The sequence below is a fragment of the Hippocampus comes genome, unplaced genomic scaffold (genome assembly GCF_001891065.2).
Source record: "Hippocampus comes isolate QL1 unplaced genomic scaffold, H_comes_QL1_v1.1 scaffold45, whole genome shotgun sequence".
Lineage (NCBI taxonomy): Eukaryota > Metazoa > Chordata > Actinopteri > Syngnathiformes > Syngnathidae > Hippocampus > Hippocampus comes.
The window spans coordinates 607,752-623,284 of record NW_017805783.1 but is presented as its reverse complement, the minus strand read 5'-3'; the positions used below and the strand labels follow the sequence as shown (position 1 = coordinate 623,284).

Sequence of the window (15,533 nt, the reverse complement as noted above, 5' to 3'; positions counted from 1 at the left end):
AAACAAACAAACAAACAAACAAACAAACAAACAAACAGAAAAATGTCATTGCTTAATAAGGTATATGATATACTGTACTGTACATGTACACATGCCAAGCAGCCAGCATGTGGCAGTGTTGTGCTCTATTGGCGCAATGCGACGAAGAACTTTTCATCTTACATATAAATGATATCTGCGAGGTCTCAAAACAATTTCAATGTGTCCTATTTGCTGATGATACAACTTTCTACTGTTCTGGAATAAATCTGAAACAGCTCCTGACAACCGTAGAAAACGAATTAAACAAATTAAAAAACTGGTTCGACAGAAATAAATTGTCACTTAACCTGAAAAAATCGAACTTAATTGTTTTTGGCACCAGACCAATCAAACACCAAGCTAAAATTATGGTAAACTCAATTGAGATAGAAAGAGCGTATGAAACCAAGTTTCTCGGATTAGTAATAGACTCAAAACTATGTTGGAAGCCACATATCGATAACGTAAAAAGAAAAATTGCCAAAACCATAGGGATCCTCTACAAAACCAAGGAAGTGCTAAATAAGGGATCTTTGTACACATTATACTCTTCATTATTATTACCATATATGACCTACTGTGTGGAAATATGGGGAAATGCCTGCAAAACAAACACACTCCCTATTTTAAAACTACAAAAAAAAGCAATTCGAATTATTAATAAATCGAAATATACGGAACCCACAAATCCATTATTTATCAAATTAAATACGATGAAATTTCATGACCTGGTTGACTTTAAAATCGCCCAATTAATGTACAAAGTACACAATAACCTGCTCTGCCAAAACATTCTGAAGTTTTTCGAAATTCGAGAAAGCAGCTATGAATTAAGAGGTACCAACTTATTCAAAAAACTCAAAACAAGAACAAACATCAAGCAAAGAAGTATATCTAACAAAGGTGTTAATCTGTGGAATAATTTCGAAACGGACCTGAAAATGAGTAAATCGCTTGCTGAGTTCAAAAACAAATTCAAAAAAATAGTACAAACTACCTACAACAATCAGAGTTAAAATGATAAATTCTAAACATTAAATATAATGAATCAGAACTAGGTTGATAAATAGAGAAAGGTATTGAAATATCCATTATGAATACAAGAGAAAATTAACACAAGAGTGCCAGGGTGTGTATGTATAAATTCCCGATACAAACCAAAAGTATAAAAATATCACGGTTAAGGGTAAAGCATGAGCCTTAATGGAGACTTCTTTCTTCTTACTCTGTTTCTTTTCTGATTGATATAAAAATGATTCAATAGATATAAACATACAACACGGGGTAGGACTAGATAAGTTCTTTACTTCTTCCTACTCCCTTGAACATAATAACTGTGTTGAATGATGACTAATTTCTCTTTCCTCTTTACTATTTTATTTACCTTATTTTCTGTCAAATTGTTACTGTATATGTTTTATGTTCAATAAACAAACAAACAAACAAACAAACTAATAATTGTCCTATTCTGATCATATGCAGGGCGGCACGGTGGTTGAGACTGGTGAAGCATGTCCGCCTCACAGTGCAGAGATGCAGGGTTCAATTGCGGCTCCGGCCTTCCTGTGTGGAGTTTGCATGATCTTCTTGCACCTATGTGGGTTTTTCCCGGGTACTCTTGTTCCCTCCCACATTTCAATAACATACATGGTTGGATAATTGATCACTCTAAATTGTCCGTTGGTGTGATTGTGTGTGTGAACGGTTGTTTGTCAATATGCGACCTGCGACCGGCTGGCAACCATTTCAGGGTATATCCCGCCTACTGCCCAAAGATGGCTGGGATAGGCTCCAGCACACCCGCGGCCCTTGGGAGCGGTTCAGATAATGGATGGATAATCATATCTGTAACTGGGTTGAGTTAAGTGTTAATTTTGATGAGACATTTTAAATTAGTTTAAGTTATAGTCTTCAAACTAAAATTCATTTTATTGTATTTTAGTTTTAGTCCGAATTTAGTGAATGAAAACAGAGGAATTTTAATTTCAACTAAATTAATATAGTCAGTTTTCCTTCAGCATACATAACAACTTTTATCCAGAGAGGTATAACACCAATTTGTCACTGTAGTTTTAAGATAAGATAAGAAAACCTTTATTTGTCTCACAAAGGAGAAATTTGCAATTTACAGCAGCAAATTTTTGAAAGGAAGAAAATAGAAAAACATGAAGTATTTGCATGCACAAAATAAATTTAAAAACTGAACTTTATACAGTACAGAATGCAAAATAAAATATTAAATATAAGATATGCTGCATTAGGTGGCTGTGCTATTAAAAATGGGTGAGTGGGGGTGAGTCCAGGTTTTCAGGTGCGTCTGTTCAGTAGCCTGATAGCAGTTGGCAGGAACGAGCGGTGGTACCTCTCCTTCTTGCATCACGGGTGTATCAGTCTCTGACTGAATGAGCTGCCCAGTGCTGTCAGGGTGGCCTGGAGGGGGTGGGAGGGTCTGTCCATCATAGCTGTTAGCTTAGCTAGCATCCTCCTGTTGCCCACCTCCTCCAGAGTGTCCAGGGAGCAGAAGAGGACCTTTAAACATGCAAGATACACGATTTCACACAACTGTCTTTATTAAACTCTGTTTCAATAAAAATGTTGAAATTATAATATTATTCTATCTTAAAACATAGCAATAAGTTTTCAACTAAATTAAAAAAAGTGCATAATTGCCCCTGATTAATCACAATGAATGTAATCATTTTTGAACATTAGTCAAAATAAAGTGCAGCGTGCAGTCCTTGCTACGACAATGCTAGTAACACAACCATAGAAGGCTAACATTTATTTACTTCGGTTCATGTGATTTTTGCTTCGTTACGCTTTCCCCTAGTGAGGTCACCTGTGACATTGAACACTCTCACAACATTAGCAATGACAGCATTATTTACCTTGGAGAACATATTGGGATGTCTTTGTTTTTGGTTTTTCTTTTTTCAATTTTAGTGTCAAGTGCATACGGTTAGTGATATTTTTTTAAAATTTGTATTCAACGCAGAATGTGTTATAAAGTACATTGTTTTTGGTGCTGCAGCTATATTTTTGTTGTGGTTTTTGTTTTAATTTTTTTGTAATACAGTATGATGAGTAACACAAATTTTCATTATAATTTTGGTCATGATTATTGTAACTTAAAAACTTAATTTTATGACATTGTTGCCAGATGTTTTCTGCAAAGCTTTTCAGTTATTTTATGTGCTACAGCTCATCCTTGTGTGGAACAGAGTAATGACGGTTTCTTACTGCTGTTCTCGATGCACCACGGCCTTGAGGAAAACTTACTTTTATGACATTGTTGCCAGATGTTTTCTGCAAAGCTTTTCAGTTATTTTATGTGCTACAGCTCATCCTTGTGTGGAACAGAGTAATGACGGTTTCTTATTGCTGTTCTCGATGCACCACGGTCTTGAGGTTTTTTTTTCTTTTCTTTTTTTCTTTTTTCTTCATTTCTTTTTTTTTTTTTTATTATTATTTTTTGGGGGGGGGGGTTGATTGTTGCAAGTGCTGAAGGCAGCATCAAGTGAGGAAAGTACCAACAATGTGCTTGAGCGGATCTTGCATTCAAATCAACACACCCACGAGCGCATGTGGGATGAAGTCAATTTGTTATTTAAATGGGGGCACTGGGCAAGAACACAAACCAGCAATGACATTGTATTGCTACTATATCTCAGGTGTAAAATTGCGGCCAAACATTAAAACCAGTTCTTGCGTATTTTTCAGTTCACAAAATGATCAATACATTGTTAACCTCAATAGTAGTACTTGCTCATTTTCTTTTCTGTCGTTGTAATCCAAAAGATTAAATGAATCACATTGACCATGATATTTCTTTTGCTCGCATAATCTAAATCTCTTCATTAATACTCTCTGTTAGGAGTGAACATTGTTCTTTTTACCAAAGGCGACATAGCTCTCGAGCAAAGTGAGCGGTTGATGTACGTAGAGATGAATACAAGGATGTGGTTGCCTAGGTAACAAAGTGCCCCTTGAAGTTGTGTTATACCTTTGCAAGAAAGCCTTTCAGAGCGAATGAGTAATACATTTTCTTTCCCGACCTGGCAATTTAATTTTTCTTTGATTCATAATTGGCATCATAATCCTTGTGTCTGCGCATCTGCACCATATTCCAATTACTGTATTAAATGCAGTTGTATTTAGTCTGATTTGCACTGAATAATCAACAAAAATTGCATTATCTTATTTAGTAACCTGCTGAAGTTGTGTTGTGTACCATCAGTACGGGCACCTTGACCGTAGTCAGGAAACAGGCTCGCATCGATTGAACAATTATTGTGTCTTTATTATTGTCTGCGGCAGATGCCAAAGCCAAGTCTACAGAGCCCTTCACCATTGCTCCCTGTGTTTACAAATGTGATGACTTTGGGTACCCTTTAAAAGTGGGAAGTGACAGCCATTGAGAACTGTAATGAAGAAAATGCCAATTTATTTGGACTAGAGATGACCTTCACAGAATGTGTTGTACAACTGCTGAGGGAAGGGTTTTTGGTTTGGCAAGGTAGCATTGTCAACGTTAGGATTATCATGATCAAATAATTTTAGAATCAATTATTCAATCCATGAATTAAATAATCAGGTTTTAAAAAAAACGCATTGAAAGCTAAATGTATTTTTTTTAACTTCAAGTCGAATTTTTCTCCACTTAAATTTCAAAGTCGTTACGCCCATAGCGCACCTCCAATGTGTTTTAGGTCGACATGAAATGGTCTTAGTTTTAAGAGGAGCACCAACATCCAGGACATTTGAAATGTTTCCAGGTGAATTTATCCCTTCAGGTTCAGAACCCAATAATGTTTTTGGATTCCAAAAATGCAGGCTCAGACAAAGTGTGATAATTTAAATATTTATTGCAGAAAATTGCACCGACCAAGTATAAACCGAAATCATTGGTCACAAGGAGCCAGGAAAAACAATGCATGAAACAATAAGCGCTTGCAAAGGCAAGGTTCAATAGAACACAGAGAATACACAAATGAAATATCAAAAGTCCAATAAAATGAAAACAATCATCAAGAGCAATAACAAAAATACTTACAAACAAGGATCTCTGGACAAAACGAGAGCGACTATGAATAGTAATAGAGAGGTCTAGAAAATAACACTTGAAGCACAACAGCAAGCAAGGTCAATAATCCGACAATGACCAGGCATTTTGGCAGTCCTTAAACACATGGCAAGGCTTGATTGGAAATGCCACACAAATACGCCTGCTGGAGGGCAACGCCCTTCACTCCAGGTGGAGCTGAAACACAGTCAAGATAATGTAGACAGAACATGACAATCCAGAAGTTGATTGACAGTCTCTACATTCACATTTGGTGAAACAGCCATCATTTTCATAAACATATTGATTGTGTCCTCATTTATATTGTTTTTTAATAGATTGGTTGTCTGAACTTTTGGGATTATTTCTACCGCAAAGAACACATAGAAATAGCCTGATCTTTAACATCGAGAGATGAGATATCAACATCTTTAACGATAATGAGGTGAAGAACGTGACCCTGACTATGTGTTAGAAGTTTTACATGTAGCGAGAGACCAAAAGTAGCAAGTATAGTATACAATTCTTTGGTATTTTTATCCAAATTGTTGTCGACATGAATGTTAAAATCTCCAGTTATGACCAGGTAATCATAGTCGGAACAGATTACTGACAGCATTTCTTCAAATTCCTCCATAAATGCGCCTCTTTGTCTATAAATGACTACAACAGTAATCTTTGGACCACCTTTTACTAAAAGATTGAGATTTTAAAATCACCCAACACCATTTTTTTTAACGCTGAAATAATTATTTTAAAATGGCAGCGATTCCGCCTCCTCTTTTGCCACTGCGACATTTGTTCAGGAAACTAAAATTCTCATTCATAGTGGTGTTTTGGCAACCTTCCGTTAGTCATATTGCGCTGGGGAGAAATAAGACAAGATCTTTGGTTATAATGATGTCATTAATCAATAGTGGTTTGTTTACGAGTGAGCTAATATTAATTAGAGCTAATCTTGCAATAATAACGGGAGACACTGGCCTGTTCGGAAATTGACAAAATATCCCAACTAGCTTAAGGGATGTTCACACGGCAACATTTGGTCCGACACAGCACCGGCGCTGCGCCAGTTGAGCGTTCACACGTGCAAATTTGTTCCGGCGTAGCGCCACTAAACAGCTTACACCGGACCAAATTTGATCCACCTCAGGGAGGTGGTTTAAAAATTTGCTCCAGAGCAAATGCTCGTTTGGGGCACAGCACCGATGTAAATTTGCACGTGTGAACGCTACAATTTGCTCCGGAGCAAATGCTCGTTTGCGAGGGGGGAGTAGCCCCACTCCGTCCGTTTGTAGCTACATTGTCATCATTATAGTATAATGAGTCCCAAGGTTCGTCTGCACCTCGATTCACAGTGGTGTTTTGATTTTTAAAAAAAATATTGTTGGGAGAACGCATAAATTGCAAAAATACATTTCCTCCATCCTTCATTGATGCTTGCTGAGTTCAAAAACAAATTCAAAAAAATAGTACAAACTACCTACAACAATCAGAGTTAAAATGATAAATTCTAAACATTAAATATAATGAATCAGAACTAGGTTGATAAATAGAGAAAGGTATTGAAATATCCATTATGAATACAAGAGAAAATTAACACAAGAGTGCCAGGGTGTGTATGTATAAATTCCCGATACAAACCAAAAGTATAAAAATATCACGGTTAAGGGTAAAGCATGAGCCTTAATGGAGACTTCTTTCTTCTTACTTTGTTTCTTTTCTGATTGATATAAAAATGATTCAATAGATATAAACATACAACACGGGGTAGGACTAGATAAGTTCTTTACTTCTTCCTACTCCCTTGAACATAATAACTGTGTTGAATGATGACTAATTTCTCTTTCCTCTTTACTATTTTATTTACCTTATTTTCTGTCAAATTATTACTGTATATGTTTTATGTTCAATAAACAAACAAACAAACAAACAAACTAATAATTGTCCTATTCTGATCATATGCAGGGCGGCACGGTGGTTGAGACTGGTGAAGCATGTCCGCCTCACAGTGCAGAGATGCAGGGTTCAATTGCGGCTCCGGCCTTCCTGTGTGGAGTTTGCATGATCTTCTTGCACCTATGTGGGTTTTTCCCGGGTACTCTTGTTCCCTCCCACATTTCAATAACATACATGGTTGGATAATTGATCACTCTAAATTGTCCGTTGGTGTGATTGTGTGTGTGAACGGTTGTTTGTCAATATGCGACCTGCGACCGGCTGGCAACCATTTCAGGGTATATCCCGCCTACTGCCCAAAGATGGCTGGGATAGGCTCCAGCACACCCGCGGCCCTTGGGAGCGGTTCAGATAATGGATGGATAATCATATCTGTAACTGGGTTGAGTTAAGTGTTAATTTTGATGAGACATTTTAAATTAGTTTAAGTTATAGTCTTCAAACTAAAATTCATTTTATTGTATTTTAGTTTTAGTCCGAATTTAGTGAATGAAAACAGAGGAATTTTAATTTCAACTAAATTAATATAGTCAGTTTTCCTTCAGCATACATAACAACTTTTATCCAGAGAGGTATAACACCAATTTGTCACTGTAGTTTTAAGATAAGATAAGAAAACCTTTATTTGTCTCACAAAGGAGAAATTTGCAATTTACAGCAGCAAATTTTTGAAAGGAAGAAAATAGAAAAACATGAAGTATTTGCATGCACAAAATAAATTTAAAAACTGAACTTTATACAGTACAGAATGCAAAATAAAATATTAAATATAAGATATGCTGCATTAGGTGGCTGTGCTATTAAAAATGGGTGAGTGGGGGTGAGTCCAGGTTTTCAGGTGCGTCTGTTCAGTAGCCTGATAGCAGTTGGCAGGAACGAGCGGTGGTACCTCTCCTTCTTGCATCACGGGTGTATCAGTCTCTGACTGAATGAGCTGCCCAGTGCTGTCAGGGTGGCCTGGAGGGGGTGGGAGGGTCTGTCCATCATAGCTGTTAGCTTAGCTAGCATCCTCCTGTTGCCCACCTCCTCCAGAGTGTCCAGGGAGCAGAAGAGGACCTTTAAACATGCAAGATACACGATTTCACACAACTGTCTTTATTAAACTCTGTTTCAATAAAAATGTTGAAATTATAATATTATTCTATCTTAAAACATAGCAATAAGTTTTCAACTAAATTAAAAAAAGTGCATAATTGCCCCTGATTAATCACAATGAATGTAATCATTTTTGAACATTAGTCAAAATAAAGTGCAGCGTGCAGTCCTTGCTACGACAATGCTAGTAACACATATCCCGCCTACTGCCCAAAGATGGCTGGGATAGGCTCCAGCACACCCGCGGCCCTTGGGAGCGGTTCAGATAATGGATGGATAATCATATCTGTAACTGGGTTGAGTTAAGTGTTAATTTTGATGAGACATTTTAAATTAGTTTAAGTTATAGTCTTCAAACTAAAATTCATTTTATTGTATTTTAGTTTTAGTCCGAATTTAGTGAATGAAAACAGAGGAATTTTAATTTCAACTAAATTAATATAGTCAGTTTTCCTTCAGCATACATAACAACTTTTATCCAGAGAGGTATAACACCAATTTGTCACTGTAGTTTTAAGATAAGATAAGAAAACCTTTATTTGTCTCACAAAGGAGAAATTTGCAATTTACAGCAGCAAATTTTTGAAAGGAAGAAAATAGAAAAACATGAAGTATTTGCATGCACAAAATAAATTTAAAAACTGAACTTTATACAGTACAGAATGCAAAATAAAATATTAAATATAAGATATGCTGCATTAGGTGGCTGTGCTATTAAAAATGGGTGAGTGGGGGTGAGTCCAGGTTTTCAGGTGCGTCTGTTCAGTAGCCTGATAGCAGTTGGCAGGAACGAGCGGTGGTACCTCTCCTTCTTGCATCACGGGTGTATCAGTCTCTGACTGAATGAGCTGCCCAGTGCTGTCAGGGTGGCCTGGAGGGGGTGGGAGGGTCTGTCCATCATAGCTGTTAGCTTAGCTAGCATCCTCCTGTTGCCCACCTCCTCCAGAGTGTCCAGGGAGCAGAAGAGGACCTTTAAACATGCAAGATACACGATTTCACACAACTGTCTTTATTAAACTCTGTTTCAATAAAAATGTTGAAATTATAATATTATTCTATCTTAAAACATAGCAATAAGTTTTCAACTAAATTAAAAAAAGTGCATAATTGCCCCTGATTAATCACAATGAATGTAATCATTTTTGAACATTAGTCAAAATAAAGTGCAGCGTGCAGTCCTTGCTACGACAATGCTAGTAACACAACCATAGAAGGCTAACATTTATTTACTTCGGTTCATGTGATTTTTGCTTCGTTACGCTTTCCCCTAGTGAGGTCACCTGTGACATTGAACACTCTCACAACATTAGCAATGACAGCATTATTTACCTTGGAGAACATATTGGGATGTCTTTGTTTTTGGTTTTTCTTTTTTCAATTTTAGTGTCAAGTGCATACGGTTAGTGATATTTTTTTAAAATTTGTATTCAACGCAGAATGTGTTATAAAGTACATTGTTTTTGGTGCTGCAGCTATATTTTTGTTGTGGTTTTTGTTTTAATTTTTTTGTAATACAGTATGATGAGTAACACAAATTTTCATTATAATTTTGGTCATGATTATTGTAACTTAAAAACTTAATTTTATGACATTGTTGCCAGATGTTTTCTGCAAAGCTTTTCAGTTATTTTATGTGCTACAGCTCATCCTTGTGTGGAACAGAGTAATGACGGTTTCTTACTGCTGTTCTCGATGCACCACGGCCTTGAGGAAAACTTACTTTTATGACATTGTTGCCAGATGTTTTCTGCAAAGCTTTTCAGTTATTTTATGTGCTACAGCTCATCCTTGTGTGGAACAGAGTAATGACGGTTTCTTACTGCTGTTCTCGATGCACCACGGCCTTGAGGAAAACTTACTTTTATGACATTGTTGCCAGATGTTTTCTGCAAAGCTTTTCAGTTATTTTATGTGCTACAGCTCATCCTTGTGTGGAACAGAGTAATGACGGTTTCTTATTGCTGTTCTCGATGCACCACGGTCTTGAGGTTTTTTTTTCTTTTCTTTTTTTCTTTTTTCTTCATTTCTTTTTTTTTTTTTTATTATTATTTTTTGGGGGGGGGGTTGATTGTTGCAAGTGCTGAAGGCAGCATCAAGTGAGGAAAGTACCAACAATGTGCTTGAGCGGATCTTGCATTCAAATCAACACACCCACGAGCGCATGTGGGATGAAGTCAATTTGTTATTTAAATGGGGGCACTGGGCAAGAACACAAACCAGCAATGACATTGTATTGCTACTATATCTCAGGTGTAAAATTGCGGCCAAACATTAAAACCAGTTCTTGCGTATTTTTCAGTTCACAAAATGATCAATACATTGTTAACCTCAATAGTAGTACTTGCTCATTTTCTTTTCTGTCGTTGTAATCCAAAAGATTAAATGAATCACATTGACCATGATATTTCTTTTGCTCGCATAATCTAAATCTCTTCATTAATACTCTCTGTTAGGAGTGAACATTGTTCTTTTTACCAAAGGCGACATAGCTCTCGAGCAAAGTGAGCGGTTGATGTACGTAGAGATGAATACAAGGATGTGGTTGCCTAGGTAACAAAGTGCCCCTTGAAGTTGTGTTATACCTTTGCAAGAAAGCCTTTCAGAGCGAATGAGTAATACATTTTCTTTCCCGACCTGGCAATTTAATTTTTCTTTGATTCATAATTGGCATCATAATCCTTGTGTCTGCGCATCTGCACCATATTCCAATTACTGTATTAAATGCAGTTGTATTTAGTCTGATTTGCACTGAATAATCAACAAAAATTGCATTATCTTATTTAGTAACCTGCTGAAGTTGTGTTGTGTACCATCAGTACGGGCACCTTGACCGTAGTCAGGAAACAGGCTCGCATCGATTGAACAATTATTGTGTCTTTATTATTGTCTGCGGCAGATGCCAAAGCCAAGTCTACAGAGCCCTTCACCATTGCTCCCTGTGTTTACAAATGTGATGACTTTGGGTACCCTTTAAAAGTGGGAAGTGACAGCCATTGAGAACTGTAATGAAGAAAATGCCAATTTATTTGGACTAGAGATGACCTTCACAGAATGTGTTGTACAACTGCTGAGGGAAGGGTTTTTGGTTTGGCAAGGTAGCATTGTCAACGTTAGGATTATCATGATCAAATAATTTTAGAATCAATTATTCAATCCATGAATTAAATAATCAGGTTTTAAAAAAAACGCATTGAAAGCTAAATGTATTTTTTTTAACTTCAAGTCGAATTTTTCTCCACTTAAATTTCAAAGTCGTTACGCCCATAGCGCACCTCCAATGTGTTTTAGGTCGACATGAAATGGTCTTAGTTTTAAGAGGAGCACCAACATCCAGGACATTTGAAATGTTTCCAGGTGAATTTATCCCTTCAGGTTCAGAACCCAATAATGTTTTTGGATTCCAAAAATGCAGGCTCAGACAAAGTGTGATAATTTAAATATTTATTGCAGAAAATTGCACCGACCAAGTATAAACCGAAATCATTGGTCACAAGGAGCCAGGAAAAACAATGCATGAAACAATAAGCGCTTGCAAAGGCAAGGTTCAATAGAACACAGAGAATACACAAATGAAATATCAAAAGTCCAATAAAATGAAAACAATCATCAAGAGCAATAACAAAAATACTTACAAACAAGGATCTCTGGACAAAACGAGAGCGACTATGAATAGTAATAGAGAGGTCTAGAAAATAACACTTGAAGCACAACAGCAAGCAAGGTCAATAATCCGACAATGACCAGGCATTTTGGCAGTCCTTAAACACATGGCAAGGCTTGATTGGAAATGCCACACAAATACGCCTGCTGGAGGGCAACGCCCTTCACTCCAGGTGGAGCTGAAACACAGTCAAGATAATGTAGACAGAACATGACAATCCAGAAGTTGATTGACAGTCTCTACATTCACATTTGGTGAAACAGCCATCATTTTCATAAACATATTGATTGTGTCCTCATTTATATTGTTTTTTAATAGATTGGTTGTCTGAACTTTTGGGATTATTTCTACCGCAAAGAACACATAGAAATAGCCTGATCTTTAACATCGAGAGATGAGATATCAACATCTTTAACGATAATGAGGTGAAGAACGTGACCCTGACTATGTGTTAGAAGTTTTACATGTAGCGAGAGACCAAAAGTAGCAAGTATAGTATACAATTCTTTGGTATTTTTATCCAAATTGTTGTCGACATGAATGTTAAAATCTCCAGTTATGACCAGGTAATCATAGTCGGAACAGATTACTGACAGCATTTCTTCAAATTCCTCCATAAATGCGCCTCTTTGTCTATAAATGACTACAACAGTAATCTTTGGACCACCTTTTACTAAAAGATTGAGATTTTAAAATCACCCAACACCATTTTTTTTAACGCTGAAATAATTATTTTAAAATGGCAGCGATTCCGCCTCCTCTTTTGCCACTGCGACATTTGTTCAGGAAACTAAAATTCTCATTCATAGTGGTGTTTTGGCAACCTTCCGTTAGTCATATTGCGCTGGGGAGAAATAAGACAAGATCTTTGGTTATAATGATGTCATTAATCAATAGTGGTTTGTTTACGAGTGAGCTAATATTAATTAGAGCTAATCTTGCAATAATAACGGGAGACACTGGCCTGTTCGGAAATTGACAAAATATCCCAACTAGCTTAAGGGATGTTCACACGGCAACATTTGGTCCGACACAGCACCGGCGCTGCGCCAGTTGAGCGTTCACACGGATAGTCTCCAAACGTCATCTTTCCTTTTGTAGGAGACTGGACTGTCTCGGAGTTGTTTGTGTAGTTTGTTCCTTTGTTGTGTGTTCACAACCCCCCCGTGCCCCATAGAATTTATTTCGTGATTTCCTCTCTTGATTTTTCTGTTTGGCGCATTACATTTTTGCTTTTCTGAGTGTCATTGAAGTCATCGTTGATTTACGTTATCGGGGGGCGGTCACTCTCGAGCAGAAGGCACGGAGACCGAGAAGGAGAAGGACGTACCTGTACAGTAGTTGCTTGAGTTGTGTATACGTTTAAAAAAGAACCAACACGACAACTCATTTGTTTTCTGTCGTTTTTCTCTGCTGCTGAAACTGCCGTGTGAACGCAAGTGGAGCTGCACCGACGCTATGCCGGTGCTGCCACGCTCAGCGGCTTTGTACGTGTGAACGCTCCACAAAATTTGCTCCGGTTTAAACTATATCGCAACAAAATACATCGGTGCAGCGCCGGATCAAATGTGTGCCATGTGAACACCCCTTTAGTAGGTTCGTAGCTTAGTAGCTCGAAACTTACACTCAGCTCTTTCGCTGACTTTGTCATTTAATCACACCACAAACTTCTGTAGCTTTATACATTTAAGCTAGCATCATACATTTAATATCTTGTCTTTGTCGTATATTCAATTGAATATAGATTGAACATGGTTTGCAAATCATTGTATTCTATTTTTGATTAACACAGCGTCCCAACTTCATTGGAATTTGGTTTGCATTTTTCACATGAGCAAGTTAACATTTGTACAGCTACAAAATTCCATGTTTTTGTTTTTTTTACAAACCCATTTCAATTAGCTACATATACAAAATTAATTCTGATATAATATACAAGTTATTTTTTCTATGCGTTTAACGCTCTTTGTCCATTAATGTCTTAGAAACACGTGCACTGGTGAGCGTGCGTGTTGCACTCTCAATACCTAGTCTCCTTGAAAGCAATAGGAACAAAAGTTTTAGAACGCTGTGAATCATGGCTCCACGTTCCTGATGCCACATCCATGCCTAAAGTTAGAAGTAGGCTTTACAATTGATAAATGGATCCACAACTGGAAAAAAAACATAAAGAGAGGGAAGAAAAGAACAGAATTTGACTGAAATTACCTGTATGTCGACAAAATCAAGTTTAAGATCAAAACCTTGTCAGTTACAAATGTTGTTTAAATGAGAGTTATATTCATGATTTACTGTAGCACCATGATCTGTAAATAAAAAAAGATTAATCTGATGTCGCTTTGTATATGTACAAGGTTTGTCCAGTTGAAAAGTATACTTTTCTTCTCCTGCAAATGTTTCCTTTGTTTTGTCTCTTAGTATAATGAGCTAAGAGGGTGTACTGTACGTGTTGTGCATCATAAGTCAAGAACTATAAATTTCCTTTTTTTTTCTGCTGTCATTTTGTCTGTCCTCGCAGTGTGTTCTCTACCTCTGGTCCCTCAAGATCAACCACCCCACGACACTCTTCCTCCTGCGAGGGAACCATGAGTGTCGGCACCTCACAGAGTACTTCACCTTCAAGCAGGAATGTAAGTGCAGGTCTTTCAGCTATATGGTGGCCAGTCCAATGCACTCACACTCCCTTTTTGTTACTGCTGTCACAGGTTAATGAATACATTATGGCAAATTAACTTTAGTTGCTTTCATTCAAAAAGTGTAATAGGTCTCTGGAACACCTACCCACCTATAAAAATCTGGCTAATCTACATACTCCCCCACATCCAGTTTGAATGCCCAAGATTTAGCAACTAGGCTGGGCAAAATGACATCATTTTAAAGCGACGGCCACTTAACTACACTAAATCACTATCATGCCAAAGCCAAACTGTTTGCAGATCTGCTGTGTTGGCATCGGCTAACACGAGCAAACAGGGTGATAAGCGTCAGCTTCTATTCAATAAAGTCTTTGGTTCCTTTGAAAGGCACTCTATAAGACTAGGCTGTTTTTATTACCATATTATTATTGACATGCATAATTTGTCATCTTGGTGCTTAAGTCCTGCTTTGCTTGCGTTGTGTGTGGACACTTGCTGCATTGCTCTGCTTTTGCTTGCATTTTTTCTGCTGATAAGATCCTTTTTTTTTGTCTTTCTGCTGGTCTCTCCTGGGAGTGTGTGTGTGTGTGTGTGTGTGTGTGTGTGTGTGTGTGTGTGTGTGTGTGTGTGTGTGTGTGCGTGTGTGCGTGTGTGTGTGTGTGTGTGTGTGCGCGTGTGCGTGTGCATCTGTGTGTACTCACAAAAAGTTAGGGATATTTGGCTTTCAGGCGTAATTTATGGAAAATGTTTAAAGTTCACCCTACAGTGATATATCATGAAAGTTGGACATTTAAATAGAAGAATACACTGGTGATTTGCTCATCCCAAACAATTCATTGAAACCAAAGTTAACAACAATGGTGGATACACCACAACAAAAAAAGATTAATGTCTCAATAACTCATCATGTGCCCTTGAGCATCAATTACAGCTTGATAAGGACATCTCAGGCTGTTTACATGTCGACTTATAGCTTAATGCTGAGGCATAATATCCCACTCTTCTTGAACGGCAGCCCCCAGATTCTGGGTTGCAGAGTTTCGATCCTCTACACGGCGACTCATCTGATCCCAGGGGTTTTCAATAGAATTCAGATTTG

At 37.4% G+C, this 15,533-nt stretch overlaps 1 protein-coding gene across 3 annotated transcripts in view; it reads left to right on the top strand.

Annotated features, from left to right (window-relative positions):
• ppp3cca (protein phosphatase 3, catalytic subunit, gamma isozyme, a) overlaps window positions 1–15,533 on the top strand; it is a 50,359-nt gene that overhangs the window by 15,387 nt on the left and 19,439 nt on the right. For all 3 annotated transcript variants that reach the window (XM_019885249.1, XM_019885248.1, XM_019885246.1), the window contains exon 4: window positions 14,317–14,428. In XM_019885249.1, the coding sequence (XP_019740808.1) occupies window positions 14,317–14,428 (112 nt within the window). The remainder of the gene's footprint in view (window positions 1–14,316; window positions 14,429–15,533) is intronic.